Below are 16,144 nucleotides of genomic sequence, written 5' to 3'. Positions count from 1 at the left end.
TCTGTATCTGAACTGGCCAGCCCATCAGTGATATTGCCTCAGTTTTCTCTGCTTGCACAGATGGACCTGCTCAGATGTCCCACAGCTCTGCATTTTGCAATTATTAGGTTTTTTTTGTGTTCTCATTCTCTAACTGCCCTCATTTCATAACTTCTATGTCTTTGTTCAGATTCTCTCTTTCTAACTTCCCCCATTAACCCTATCAACACACACAAAAAGTGCTGGAGGAACTCAGCAGGTCAGGGAGCACCTATGGAGAGAAATAAACAATCACCATTCAGGTCCCTAGACAGTTCTTCCAGGTGAGGCAGCGCTTCCCCTGTGAATCCGAGGGTGTCATTTATTGCATCTGGTGCTCCTGGTGTGGCCTCCTCTACATCAGTGAGACCCGACACAGATTTGGTGATCACTTCGTAGAGCACCTTCGCTCTGTTCACCACAAAAGCAAGGATCTCCCGGTGACCATCCACTTCAGTTCCACATCCCTCTCCCATACCGATATGTCTATCCATGGCCTCCTCTACTGCCACATTGAGGCCAGACACAGTTTGGAGGAACAACACCTCATATTCTACCTTGGTAGTCTCCAACCTGACAGCCTCAACATTGCTCTCTCTAACTTCCAGTGACCCCCCCACCATCTTCTCCCTTTTTTTCCCTCCCTCCCCCCCTTGTCTTCCTTCATTCTTGAGGCCCCCTCCCCCCTTCTCTTACCCCTTCCCCTGCCTTCATGACCTGCCCATCCCTTTCCCCCACCCTCATGGCCACCTATTCCCCACCTCCTTCCCTTTATTCCATGGTTCACTGCCCTTACCTACCAGATTCCTCCTTCTTCAGCCCTTTGCCTCTTCTACCTATCACTGCACAGCTTCTTACTTCTCCCCCCTTCCCCCTCAACTCACTTATCACCTGCCTGCATATGCTCCTCTCCCCTTTTTATTCTGGCTTCTGCCTTCTTCCTTTCTTGTCCTGATGAAGGATCTCAACCCAAAACATCAACTGCTTACTTCTCTCCATAGATGCTGCCTGACCTGCTGAGTTCCTCCAGCATTTTGTGTGTGTTGCTCCAGATTCCAGCATCTGGAGAATCTCTTGTGTTCCCATTAACTCTCTGACCTCTTTTATAGCTTATTCCCACACAATTCTAGCCTCACCTCAGAGATATTGCCTTCGTTCAATCCACCCTCCCATGTGTTCCATGCAATTTAAAACCAACTGGATTTTTTATCTTTACTTGTTTTGACAAAGAGCTGTCAACCTGACACATTAACGGTTTCTCTTTCTATAGATGGTGCCTGACCTGTTGTGCTTATCCAGCATATTCTGTTTAAATTAACGACTATTTATCCTAGTCCCTTACAGTCAGGTGTGCATGCACATGTGTGTACTTCCACTTTAAGTTTGTGAGGAACTTCTACAACTTTCCACTCCCCCTGCTGGATTTCATGAAGATTCAAGAATCAAACCACTTTTTCAAAACCAGTGCCAAACCACTGACTAGCACTTCAGGACTCTGCATGGAAGCAAACATTGGCAGTTATTGGGGGGTGGGGGGAGGAAAAAAAAATTCACATTGGAACTTAACATCTTCAAAATGTGAACAAATTGAACTGAATCAAACCTTCTGAATCTCTTCAGTCAACAGCTTTTTAACATGTTCAATCGAAACCAAGCAAGTGTTGACTCTGACGCTTGTGAAAGCTGGAGGATGCGACAAACGGCTTAAAAGAGCTTCAAATTTGACATCCCACTCCTCAGAACTCAAACTAGTCAAAAGCTGAAAACAAAAACAAATAGAAGCCCTTTGAAAAGAAATAAACACTGCAGTAAAGTCATGGCTTTTGAGTGCATGAAATAAACAACTTCAAAACTTAATAGCCATGGGATTATAAATATCTTTAAAACATTCCCACTATTTTCAAGAAGCTTAATCCTTGGGGAAAGATAGTAAACTGATAGAAATTAAGCAAGCTAGAAAAATTAAACAACATTTTATTTTAAATGTGTTCTCCAATAATTATACAAATCCAGGGATAAAATTAACGTTAAAAATTATTTAATAAAAGTGATTCTGGATACTCTCACTGCATTTTGTATTGCTAGGTGCTTTTTAAATTTCTTCTGTATAACTTTTTACAAAGTGGTTTGTGTCAATGAATCCAAGAACCATTAATTAGTTTAAAATAGAATAGGTTTTAGCTTCAATAAATTATTACCTCTTTATTCTTGAAAACACTTCGGAGGTATACTTCCACCTCAGGTTTGAGAGAAATTTTGGGGAACATTGACAACATTTCTGCTTATTCATTGATCTCACAACCTGAAATTCACTGAAAAGAAAATAACAGAGGTCAGAGCTACACAAAATCTGTAACAAACTCAAGGTCTATTTTGCTGCACAAATGTCAATCCCCAAGTTAATGCCAGGTATCTTGCCCTAAATTATGGGCCATAGGTTAATAGGAGTGGGATGATGAAAAATATACATTTCAATGAAACCACAATCATAGGAAGGAGTTCAGTACTGTTCTGAAGTATATATTTTTTCCACATTAAAGGATGGACTCTTGATGAAACTTGTGCTACTGAATGCAAAGATTAGATCAAGAATCACTGCTTGGAAAGGGAAGGGAAGGTCTGATTGCTAAATATCTTGTACTGTGTGGCAGCTAAGTTTGATGATGGAAGGTAAAGTTAGTTGGGGTAAGGTGGTGTGGAAGAAAAACATCGAAGAGATTGTGTTCATGTTGATCTGGACAGCTGACAGTTAAAACTGTACAGTGGAATTTGAAGCCAAAACAAAACATAGCAACATTTAGCAGATGAATTTTCTGTTAGGAAGAGGGCATCAGATTGAAGAAGGGAAACAATTAAACCAGTCAGATACTTGGGATTATCCAGGCACCAAATTCAGGCATGACAAAGGCTATTTCTGGCTCAGGCAAAATTAAGGCATGGGCTAATAAGTGGCAAGTAATATTTGCATCATAAAAGTGCCAGGCAATAACCACCTCCAACAACAGGTTTAACTACCCACCTTGATATTCAAGAATATTACCATTCACCAAGTCTCCCACCATCAACTGCTTGGGGGTCACTAGACCAGAAATTTCACTTGACCATCTACGTAAATAACACAGCTACATGAGCAGGGGCCAGAGTGTGTTGGAACATTCTCCATATCCTGGATGAATGTAGTTCCAACAACACTCAAGAAGCTTGACACAAAGTAACCTGCTGGATTTGTACCTTATCTATCACCCTACAAATTAATTCCCTCCACCACCAGCATGCAGTGGCAGCAGGGGTGTACCATCTAGGCAGCACCGCAGTGCAACAGTTAGTACTGTTACCTCACTGCTCCAGGGACGTGGGTGTGATCCTGACCTCTGGCGATGCCTGTGTAGAGTTTGCACGTTTTCTCTGTGACCTCATGGGATTTCTCTGGGTGCTTCCCTTTCTTCCCACATCTTAAAGATATGCCGGTAGGTTAATTGGCTTGTGTAAGTTACCTGCAATACTATTAAAGGTCAGAACAGACATAGGCCATTCAGCCCCTCAAGCCTGCTCCACAATACAATAGGATCATGGCTGACCCAACTTTCCTCAAGTCCACTTTGCTGCCTTTCCCCTTTGCCATTGATTAAAATTCTCTCAACTTTAAATATCTCCAAAGACTCTGCCCTAAGAGCTCTGTGGCAAGGAGTTCCAAAGACTCAACCTTCTGAGAGAAGAAACTCTTCCTCATCTCAGTCTTAAATTGGTGCCTTTTTGTGTAAGTTAATGCAAAAATAAAGGGGATTTGACAAAGATTTGACAGGGAAATAGGAGAGTGGAACAAATAGATTGCTCCTTGGGGTGGGGGGGAGGGGAGGTATCAACCCAATGAGCAAAGAGACCTCCAATTGTGCTGTGTCTTTCTATAAGCTGCTCCAAGATTTCCTTTAATTTTGGTCTTTTGACACATTAGTTTAGCCTCATGACTTTCCTCCACATTGTATCAAGACCTGATGTGTCTCTTTCTCATTGTACTGACCAAAACCACATACAGCATCAAGAAATATTTTGATCAGAATGCTTAATGTTTCTTAAGACTGTTGTTTTACCACTCCAGCTAAGAAATTCAATGTTTTGAATTACCATGTTGTACCACCATTGACCGGACATGCTGAGCTCCAAGTTCAGATGGTGCTTTAGATGTGTACAAAATTTCATTCCCTGTTACCCTACCAATCTTATTCAACTCAGTGCATCTTGAGGACTCCTCCCAAGGATTCAAGTACTCCTCAAAGTCCAATGCCCCTCCATTTGGTATGTGTAAATTTTATTATTTTGCATTTAGAGTTTCTGACTTTAATTCATTTTGGTAAATTGAAGAGAAAAAATATTTACATTCAACTGGTATCCTTCACATCTGAAAACACTACAGTTAATTAAGTACTTTTTAAACTGCAGTCACTATTGCAACACAGGAAAGAATTTTTAGATTATTTATCTTAATCCCAAATTTCATTATTTTGTTTGATTTACCCAAATTGCAAACAGAATATTCAGCTAACATTTCTTGGTTCAGAATCTGAGTTGTCAACATGATTGGTTAACGAGATACTCAGTTGGTTATCCTATTCAAATGGATCCCAAATGCATGTACCAAAGGGGATATACCAGTGAATTTTCTACTGGAGACCTTCAAGCCTGATTTAACAACAGTTATCTCATTTTCATAAAATCCTAAAAAAAATTATTCCTAATCTATTTTTCCACATATGCACAATACTAACACTAAATATTTCAATTGTTCATTAATAATAATAAAGCATTTGCAAGTTGCTATCGCTTATGCTCACTTTGATGTTAGTGTTACTGCTACTACCACTTCTGGAAATCCAAGCATAGTACATCTGTCAGTTTCCCCATTATACACAGCATTCTTCAAAGAACATAAACAAGCATGATTTCCCTTTCAAAAAGCATGTCGACTTTGTTTCACTACCTTGAACTTTCAGTAACAATCTCCAATATTTTCTCTATGACAGATGTTAAGTTGATTGGCTTGTAGTTTCTGAATTTGTCTCATTTTTTTGAATAATAGAATTAGATTTCCAATCTTACCCAAATCTAGGGAATTTTGGAAAATTGAAACCAATGCCTTAACTTAAAGCATGAGAGTAAGTTTATAAAGAACATTGAAACAGACTGTAAAAGCTTCTGCAGTTATATGAAAAAAGTGAAGACAAATATAGCTCCCTTACAGACAGAAAATGTGAATTTATAATAGGGAATAAATAAACAACAGAGCCATCACACAAATAAATTGGTTCTGTCCTCATAGATAAGGACAAAGGATTCCCAGTAACACCAGGGAACCAGGAGCCTACTGCAAAGGAGGAAATAAAAGAAATTGGTATTAGTTTTAAAAAAAAGTGTTGGAGAAGTTAATGAGACTGAAAGCCAATAAATCCCCAGGGCCTAATAATCCGCATACCAGAGTACTAAAAGATTTAGCCATTGAAATAGTGGAAGCATTGCTTGTCACCTTCTAAAACTCTACAAATTATGGAACAATTCCTGCATATTGGAGTGCGGCAAATATAACCCCATTATTAACAAAAAGAGTGAAAACAGGGAACCAATTGGCCTAACGTGAGTAGGAGGTAAAATGCTAGCATCTATTATAAAGGATAACAGGACACTTAAAAAATAAATCAATTATATTAGACAAAGTCAACACAGATTTATGAAAGACAGATCTTAAACATACTGTAGCTTTTTTGTAGATGTAACTAGTAGGATATGGAAACATGGATGTGGTGCATTTGGATTTTCAGAAGGAATTATATGCATGAACTATATGAAGGCTTCAAGATAAAGTGCCCCAATTATGTACAAAATTAAAGCAAGAAGACAGCACACTGCAATGGTTTGAAAATTAGTTGACATACAGGAAACAGAGAGTAGGAATAAGTGGTCCTTTTACAGGATGACAAGCACTTGGGACCCAGGTTCTCACAATATATATCAATTTAGATAGGGGAACCAGATGTAGTATCTCTCCCTCCCCAGCTATCCTCTCTTCTCCCGTCAGGCAGAAGATACAAAAGCCTGGGAGTACGAACCACCAGACTCGAGAACAGTTTCTATCCCACTGTTATCAGACTCTTGAATGGACCTCATGTACACTATAAGATGAAGTCTTGAACTCTTTATCTCCCAATCTACCTTGTCATGGCCCTTGCACTTCATTTGTTTAACTACACTGCACTTTCTGTGTAGCTCCACCACTATACTCTGCATTGTTTTCTTTTTACTACCTCAATATAATTATGTACAGCATGATCCGTCTGAATGGCATGCACACAAAATCTTTTCACTGCATCTTGGTACATGTGACAATAATAAACCAATTCCGATACCAAGTTTGCCAATATCACAAAGCTGGGTGGGATTGCAAGTTGTCAGAGGGATGAAGAGATGCTGAATGGCTTCCTTCCATGTCATAAAGAAACAAACTTATGAAGGCTGTAAAATAGTTTAGACAAGTGGGCAAATACATAACAAGTGCAGGACGAGGCAGGTAGATGTGAAATTGTCCTCTTTGATAGGTAATACAGAAAGACAGTATTACTTAAATGGTGACAAATTGGCAAATGTTGACGTGCAGAGGGATCTTGGAGTCCTATTACACCAGTCACTGAAAGCAAACATGCAGAGTCAGCAAGCAGTTAAAAATGCAAATTGTATGTTGGCATTCGTTGCAAGAGGCCTTGAGTACAGGAGGAAGGATATCCTACAAAAGTTCAACTAGGCCTTGGTGAAACCACAGCTAGAGTATCATCTACAGTTTCGGTCATCTTACCTAAAGAAAGGATATACTTGCCATAGAGAGAGTGCAACAAATTGATTCCTGGGATGGCAGGACTGTCATACAAGGAGAAATTGAGTCAACTAAGTCTATACTCAGTGGAGTTTAGAAGAACGAGAGGAGATCTCATCAAAATGTGCAAAACTCTGGCAGGATGGATACTGGGAAGATTTTTTTTCCCTGGTCAAGAACAAGAACCCTAGTGTACAGGGTAGGAAATTTAAGACAAGGCTGAGGAAACATTTTTCCCCCTACTCAGAGGAAACTTGCAGGATTCCCTACTGCAGAAGGCTGTAGAGGACAGGTCTCTGAATTTAGTTAAGACGAAAATAGACGGATATCTAGATACAAAGGGGATCAAGATATTAAGAGAGTGGGAAAATGGTGTTAGAGGATATGAGATAAAGAATCTGTCAGGACCATATCGAATGGTGAAGTAGGCTCAAAGGGCCAAATGTCCCAGCTCCTATTTTTGTATCTTACTAACCACTTCTTTTAAGACTCTAGGATAAAGTTCATCAAGACTCAGATCTGTCAATCCACAGCACCAGTACCATTTCTATGGTCATTACAATTTCTCCCCTCTCAATTTAAAGGTATTTGTGAGATGTTATTCATATTTTCTGTTGCAAAGACTGATGCAAAATATCTGAAGATACATCTGCCATTTTCAGGTTTTCCATTATTAATTCCTCAGATTTACTTTCTATTAGGCCAATACACTTTGTTAACTCTTAATTTGTTTCCAATAGCTCTTACTATGTTTTTATATTTCTGGTTAGCTTTATCTCAAGCTTTAATTTTTCCTTCCATATTAACCTTTTAATCATTCTTTGCTGTAGTTCATATTTTGTCCATCTTCTGGCTTGCCAGCCATTGTTGTGCAACTGTATTATTTTTCTTTAAATCTGATACTATCTTTAACATTAATTAACCACAGATAGCGGTCTTCCCATAGAATTTTCCTTTCTTGGTAGAATCCAAACATGTTTAAATGCAAAATTCAGCCACTGTTGGAGATGCTGCTTTTCTGAGGAGTCTTTAAACCAAGGTCATGTTTGCACTCATAGATGCACAATGCTGTAGATGAGCAAAGAAGTCATTACCAGTATCCTAGCCAATGTCTGTCCTTAAAAACATCAGAGGAGATAAATTGTCTCATCATTACCATGTTACAATTTATTGAATGTTTAGTGCTGAAACTGGGTGCTTTATTTCAATTACAATAATAACAACAACATTTCAAAAGCAATTTATTGGCTCCAAGGTGTTTTCCATTTTCTATGGATCTTGCTTATATTACTGCTTTCTTCACGAGGCATTTTAGAGGATGTCACAGATAAAGAGATAATAATAATAATACTCCAACAAAATGAACATAAACAAGATATTAATGGGCTGGATAGGTGGGTACACAAAGTGGTAAATGGAATTCATATCTGGAGAACCATGCAGTAGGGTATGGTATGGTAAACAAAAGAATAGCAATATGTAGCATGATATTAAGAAGAGCAGATAAAATCTTGGAATACACAGCCACAAATCCCTGAAGGTAAAGCAACAGATTTTTAATTGTGGCTAAGGCAGCATTCAAGGTAACTGGCTTTCTTCGCTGATGCATAGAATAAAAAGCAGGGACATCACATCGAAGCCATCAAAAAAATAAGGAAAAATATTGAAAGGGTTGAAGAGGAGATTGATAGAGATATTGCCAGGGCTGGAAAATGTAGTTATGAGGAGAGACTATCTTGACTTTTTCTGGTTGAAACAAATAAACCCGAGGAGAGTTTTAATTTCGAGGTGCACATAATTATACCTGACCTTGATAGAGCAAACTTCTCTTTTCCACAGCAGGAGATCAGCTATTGGGGGGGGGGGGGGTGCCCAAAGAGGGAAAAAGGGTAGGAGGGACAGATTTAAGTTACTTGGTAGAACAATTAGCAGGGCAGAAATAAAAATATCACACCATTCTAGACACCAGAGTTCAAAGAATAGGTCAAGTCCACCATAGCAAGAGATTACTAGATAATAGAGAAAATAATTCATGGATATGCTCTAAACCACCTTAAAAAGTCTACAATTCCCACAATGTGATAATCTCTGGTCTGTGACCATTTAAAATTGAGTAGGAGCATTTGGGAGGCACCGACAGTCAAGTACTACAACAGAAGGACACAAGCCCAGAGCAAATGCCAGGAGCACACAAAAGCCCAATCTACCCATTCAGCTGCCCCATAAGAACAACCTGCCCCACCTGTTTCAGAATCTGCAGGTCCCACATTGGTGTCATCAGCCACCTCAGAACCCATATATCTAGAACAAAAGGAAAAAGTGCTGGAAACATTGAGCAGGCCAAGCAACATCTGTAGAAAGAGAAATAGAGCAAACGTTTCAAGTCAAAATCCCTTGGTCAATAGATGTCTCAGTGGAGAGTGAACAACAAAATATCACAGATGGATGACTTTCAGCAGAGATGGCCAGTTCTCTTAGAGAGAAAAAGCAAGATTTATAAAGTTGGAGAATTCTAGTGTCTGAAAGACTGCAACATGCCTAAACAGAGGGCAAGGTGCTGTTCATCAAGCTTTCATTGATCCTCATTGTGGCAAAGTGTTTGGTTTCTCCAATGCAGAAGAGACCACACTGAACGCTGAACATAATGCACTAGAATGGAATAAGTACCTTCATTTAGTTCACAGGAGCAACAGTGCAATGTCAGTTACCTGCTCCTTTAATTTTCCACTTCACTCCAACTCATCTGTGACCTCCGGCACTGTCACAAGGCCTAACACAAGCTTGATGAACACCACCTCATACTCCATCTGGGGATGTTTCACCCTTCCAGGCTCAAAAGCAAATTCTTCAGCTTCAGGAGGCTTTGTTTCTTATTCTCTGGATGAGAATTGGCTATTACCATTTTAAAATCATCCACCTGTGATTTGACTCAGTTTTCTTTGTCCAATAGTACAACCTGACCTACTGGCCACAAACCACAGCCCAGCTATCAGCAACATAAAACAACAAAGAATCACAATCACCCTCTAACTACCCTATTTGGCAGGTCAAATCCTCCCACAGCTATTCTCTTCATCCTGTGCATTCACGCCACCACCTACTATGCAACTTAAAATGACCTTTTTCTTTAATGCATTTCCAATTCTGAGAAAGGGTCCCTGCCACCAAAACATTATTAGAGAACAAAAAAAAGCACAGCACAGGAACAAGCCCTCAGCCCACAATGTTTGTGCCAACCATGATATCAATCCAAACTAATCCCATCTGCTGGCATAGGGTCTATTATTCCTCCATTCCCTACCTGTTCATGTATCTGTCAAAACACCTCTTAAACACTACTATCATACGTTTTCACCTCTTCCCCTAGCAGCATGTTCCAGGCACCTACCACTGTCTGTGTAAAAAACTCACATAAATCTCCTTAATATCTCCCCCTCCCCACACCTTAAACCTATGCCCTCTAGCATTTGATAGTTCTTCTCTGGAAAAAGACTACCTATCCCATTTTATGGTTCTCAGAACTTTACATACTTCTATCAGATCACCCCACATTCTCCAGCACTCCAGAGAAAACAATCCAAGTTTATCCAACCTCTCCTTAGAGCTAAGACTCTATCATCCAGGCAACATTCCGGTCAACCACTTCTGCGCCCTCTCCAAAGCCTCCACGTCGTTCCTGTAACGCAGCCACCACAACTTCTCACAACACTCCAAATGTGACATAACTGAAGTTGAACAGCTGCAACATGATTTCCCAACTTTTAAACCCAATGCCCCAACTAATGAAGGTAATCGTGCCATACACCTTCTTTACCATCCTGAAACTCCATCTCTCTGCACACAATGCTGTCTTGACCTGCAGTGTTGACAGCATTTCTTGCTTTATTGTAAGATTTCCAGCTTCTGCGGTCTATCCGACTTCCATCTGGGATTAAAGTAACATCTATTCTAACATCAGCACCGTATGATGCCGTGAATTTCCGCGATCCCATGGCCTGTATCGCTGCAATGACTCCTCCCTCTCCGCCCCTGTCAGCCGCTGACCTCACGATCATCTGAAGCAATTAATCACCGAACCACACCAGAGTTTATGACCGGGAGAGCTCTTTAAACTTGCCCCGGAGGAACGACTTCCCCCACCTCACCTGCTTCCATACCCAGCTCCCGCCTTCACGGACCGGCGCCGACTCCGCCTATCGCCTCCTCATTGGTCAGACGTCAGGAGCCCTTTCCCCTTGATCCGAGCACTCGGACATCAATCAAATGACGTATCCCTCCCGCCCCTCGTTCGCGCGTCAGACAGATTGAGTTGCTCAGCGACCAGCAGTTCCGAGCCGCGTGCGTCACACGTGCGCGCGCACTCAAAGGCTATGCGTGCGTCACACGTGCGCGCGCACGCCAGCCTGAACCTGACGGTTTGCGGGTGCTTGAGGACAGACATGGTCTTGAGACATTAATTCTTTTTCTCTCTCTACGGGCGCTGTCCGTTTTGTTGAATATTTCCAACATTTTATGTTGTAATTTTAGATTTTAAGCATCTGCAGTTTTTTTAAAAAAAGGACAATGACCTAATATAAAGTTCAGAGCAACATTAGCATGATGTGTTGCCCCTCACCGTCCATAACATCACCACACAATTCAAACCGGAACTGGACATCGGTGAGCAGGTTATTGCTAAGTCAATGCTATTTGGTGGCATTGTAAAGGACACCTTCAGTCACTTCATTGATTGGCCAGTAATTAGCCCGACTGCATCTGTCGTGCTTTCTGTGAACAAGACGTACCTGGGTAATCTTCCACATTGCTGCATGCCAGTGTTATAACTGGAAAAAGTTATCTATAGGCACAACTAGTTCTTCAGTACCACAACTGGGTAGTTGTCTGGTCTCTTGAGCAGTATAGAGTGTGTTGGGGAGAGCTTGAGAAAGAAATTAGGAGGGCAAAAAGGGACCGTGAAATATCCTTGAGAAACAAAGGACTGCAGATGCTGGAATCTAGATGAAAAACACTGTGATGCTGGAGGAACTCAGCAGGTCAGGCAGCATCTGTGGAGAAAAGCAGGCGGTCAATGTTTCAGGTCAGGACCCTTCTTCAGGACTGAAGATAGGAAAAGGGGAAGCCCAATATATAGGAGGGAAAGGCAGAGGTAGATAGGTGGACAAAAGAGCAGAGGCAGAGTGGGCACACGGTGGTGAAAAGTAGATGCAGATAAAAGATAGTGATAGGCAAGTGCAGGGGAGGAGGGGAGAGCAGATCCATTGGGGGAAGGAGAGAGAGAAAAAAAAGGGTAGAAAAGGAGAATCCCAAGATATTCTAGAAGTATATTAGGAGCAAGAGGGTAGCCATAGAAAGAGTGGGTCCCCTTTGGGACCGAAGGGGTAATCCATGTGTGGAGCCAGGAGATATTGATGAGGTCCTAAATGAATATATCTCACCTGTATTCACCAAGGAGAAGGACATGGAAGATAGTGGGTTCAGGGAGGATAAGTGGACAATCTGCAGCAAGGCAGTATTAGGAAGATGGAGATGTTAGATGTCATGGGTTACATAAGGGTTAATAACTCCCCAGGGCTGGATGATACCTATATCAGGTTGCTCTGAGAAGCAAGGGAGGAGATAGCTGAGGCCCTGATGAAGATTTTTGCATCCTTGTTAGCCACAGAAGACTGGAGAATAGCTAATGTTGTTCCATTATTTAAGAAGGTATACAGGGATAAGTGAGGTAACTGAAGGCCAGTGAGCCTTAAATTAGTGGCAGGAAAATTACTGGCAAAAATCCAAAGGGCTAAGATTGATGTACATTTGGAAAGGCAGTGGCTGATCAGGGATAGTCAGCATGACTTTGTGCAGGCTGATCCTCACTAATTTGAAAGCCTCACTAATTAGACTGAGTTTTTTGAAGTGATAACTAAGATAATTGATGAAGGTCGGGCTGTAGATGTTGTCTATATGGACTTTAACAAGGTATTGGACAAGGTCCCGTATAGTAGGCTGGTCCAGAAGGTTAATGCACATGGCATCCAAGATGAGCTGTCTAATTGGATCCAAAATTGGCTTGGTGATAGGAGGCAGAGGGTAGTGGTGGAATGATAATTTCTGACTGGAAATCTGTGATAAGTGGTGAATTGCAGGAGTCAGTGCTGGGACCTTGTTTGTGATAAATATTAACAATTTGGGAGCGAACATAGGTGGTATGATTAGTAAGTTCACAGATAACACAGAAGTTGGTGGTGTTGTGGATAGTGAGGGATGTTGTCTAAGGCTACAGCGGGATATGGATCAGATAGAGTGTTGGACAGATGTAACAAGTGCTAGTTGATGCATTTTGGGAACTCAAATATGGGTAGGACATATGCAATAAGTGGTAGGGCGCTAAGGAAAATTGATGAACAGAGAGATCTTGGGGTTCAAGTCCATAGTTCCCTGAAAGTGGCAACACAGATAAATAGGGTGGTGAAGAAGACATGTTGAATGGTTATCCTCATAGGTTAGGGCATAGAATAGAAAAGTTGGGATGTAAAGTTGCAGCTTTACAAAACACTGCTTAGACCGAACTTGGAGTGTGCATTGCTGGTTGCCACACTATAGAAAGGAGATGGTTGCACTGAAAAGAGTGCAGAGGAGATTCACCAGGACGTTGCCTGGATTGGAGGACTTCAGTTATGGGGAGAGATTGGATAGGCTGGGTTTGTTTTCCCTGGAGCAAGAAAGCTGAGGGATAAACTGATAGAAGTATATAAAATTATAATGGATATCAATAAGATAGATAGTCAAAATCATTTTCCTTAAGTAGAACCATCAAGAACAAGGGGGCAAAAGCTTAAGGTGATAGGAAGAAGTTTTAAAGGGGATTTGAGGGAAAGGTTTTTACACAGAGAGTGGTTGATATCTGGAACTCACTGCCTGAGGAGGTAGTGAAGTTATATACAAGCACTACATTTAAGAGACATTTAGACAGGTACTTAAGAAGGCAAGGCACAGAAAGATACATACCTAATGCGGACAATGAGATTAGTGTAGATGGGCAAAAGGTTTGGCATGGATGGGACGGGCTGAAGGGCTTGTTTCTGTGCTGTACAACTCTATGACGCTATAAGATGGGATGTGCTTTAAAAAGATTGGTATTCTAACATATGTGGTTTCAAAGATGTATGACTTGTATTTTTGTTTTAACTTCAGTCATGACAAGAATGCAAATATATTCATTTCAATTTATCTTGTAATCACAGTGATTTATCTCCAACTACATGGAATTTCATCGCCTCACTCTGACTGAAAAGTGGCAGTTTGATTGCCAGATACATGAAGTACTGTTTCTCTTTCTGTTTAGTTGGCACACATTTTCTAACCCGTGAATTGAATCCTTCAATGTTTGACGTCCCATGATGTTGTTCACAAACAATTGATTAAAAAATGTCATATCTCATTTAAAATGCTTATATATTGATTGTCAAGCTTAAGAATATAAGCTACAGGAATAACAAGCTTGGGATGTCATTTACAATTGTACAAGATGTTGATGAAACTGCACCTGGAATATTGTGTACAATTCTAGTCGTCGTGCTATGGGAAGGATGTGATTAAGCTCGAAGGGGTGCAGAAAAGATTCTGGACAAGAAAGGACATAAAAACGTGAAATTTCTTCACTCGGAGAATGCTGAATCTTTGGAATTCTCAACTTTTTAGGGCTGTGATGACTCAGTCATTGAGTTCCTTCAAGACAGAGACATTGACTGCCCATTTTGCTCCATAGATGCTGCCTGACTCGCTGAATTCCTCCAGATCCTTTGTGTGTTGCTCCAAATTTCCAGCACCTGCAGTCCCTTGTGCCTCTGTCTTGATTAATTTATGTTTATTTAGGGAATTAAGAGATAAGACAATAATGCAAGAAAATGAGACCTGGCACAAAGCTCAGGTCTACTGACCAGCAGTGATCCTTATCTTCTCACCTTCTTCTGAAACCTGGAATACTTACAGCGAATAACTCAAGGCACTGGAAAGATTTTTCCTGTCTCACTACATATTAGCCTCATCAGTCATCTCAGAACCTATAAAAGTGAGTGGAAGCTTGTCATTCTTGATCTCAAATGACTGCCAAAGGAAAAACTCTAAAGTCGCATTGATGTCAGTAGAAATTCTAGGGTATAGATCAGGAGGCAATGGTGACTGTAATTATTTGATTATTTTGCTATAATTTAATTACTTTAAGTAATTATGTTTGCATGTTTTATTACTTTCTTAAAAATTAATAATTTTAAATTATTTACTTGGAGTCATAGAGTTATACAGCATGGAATCAGGCTCTTCAGCCCAATGTGTCCATGCCAACCAAGGTGCCTTCCTAAGCTAGTCCCATTTGTTTACATTTGGCCCATATTCCTCTAAACCTTTCCTATCCATGAACCCGTCTAAATGTCTTTCAAATGTTGTAATTGTACCCACCTCTACCACTTCCTGATGGCTTGTTTCATATACCCACCACCCTCTGTGTGAAAACTTTGTCCCTCAGGTCTCCTTTAAATCTTTCCTCTCTCACCTTAAATCTATGCCCTCTAATTTTAGACTCCCCTGTCATGGGAAAAATAATGTGACCAACCACATTATCTGTGCCCTTCATGATTTTATAAACCTCTTTAAGGTCACCCCTCAGCCTTCTTCGCTCCGGGGAAAACAGTCCCAGATTATCCATTCTCCCCTTATAACTCAAGTCTTCCAGACCCAGCAACATCCTTGTGAATCTTTTCTGCACCATCTCGAGCTTAGTCACATCCTTCCTATAGCACGGCGACTAGAATTGCACACAATATTCCAGGTGCAGTTTCATCAACATCTTGTACAGTTGTAATATGACATCCCATGCTCATTACTCCTGTAGCTATCTGCGATCTTATGCATTTGCACCTCTAATGCCTGCTGACTATTAGGGGGCCTATTAGTACAATCCCATCAAAATGATCACCGCTTTCTTATTTCTAAGTTCTACCCACATAGCCTCACTGGATAATTCCCCAAAAATATCGTCTCTAAGTACTGCCATGATGTTCTCCCTAAACCAAAAATGTAACTTCCCCTACCTCCGCTTCTATCGTGCCCATAGCGTCTGCACCCCAGAAAACTAAGCTGCCAGTCCTGCCCATCACTCAACCATGTTTCTCTAATAGCTACAGTATATCACAATCCCATGTGTCTATCCATGTCCTGAGCTCATCTCCCTTACCTATCAGGCTTATTAAATTAAAATAAAAACAGTTTAGCCTATGAGACCTTCCT

At 40.8% G+C, this 16,144-nt stretch overlaps 1 protein-coding gene across 3 annotated transcripts in view; it reads right to left on the bottom strand.

Moving 5' to 3' along the window:
* nsun6 (NOP2/Sun RNA methyltransferase 6) overlaps positions 1-11,091 on the bottom strand; it is a 30,383-nt gene extending 19,292 nt beyond the window's left edge. The window contains exons 1-4 of one of the 3 annotated variants that reach the window (XM_052016280.1): positions 11,020-11,055; positions 9,117-9,175; positions 2,217-2,330; positions 1,622-1,777 (exon numbers count right to left, since the gene is read on the bottom strand). In XM_052016280.1, coding sequence (XP_051872240.1) covers positions 1,622-1,777; positions 2,217-2,294 — 234 coding nt within the window. In that variant the 5' untranslated portion in view covers positions 2,295-2,330; positions 9,117-9,175; positions 11,020-11,055. Of the gene's footprint in view, positions 1-1,621; positions 1,778-2,216; positions 2,331-8,683; positions 8,725-9,116; positions 9,176-11,019 lie in introns of those variants that run through there. The other 2 variants (XM_052016282.1, XM_052016281.1) reach the window with 2 other exon arrangements.
* Between the last annotated feature and the right edge of the window lie 5,053 nt (positions 11,092-16,144).

The sequence above is a fragment of the Pristis pectinata genome, chromosome 5 (genome assembly GCF_009764475.1).
Source record: "Pristis pectinata isolate sPriPec2 chromosome 5, sPriPec2.1.pri, whole genome shotgun sequence".
Lineage (NCBI taxonomy): Eukaryota > Metazoa > Chordata > Chondrichthyes > Rhinopristiformes > Pristidae > Pristis > Pristis pectinata.
Note: the sequence above shows the minus strand (reverse complement) of the source record. Positions and strands in the feature narration are given on the sequence as shown.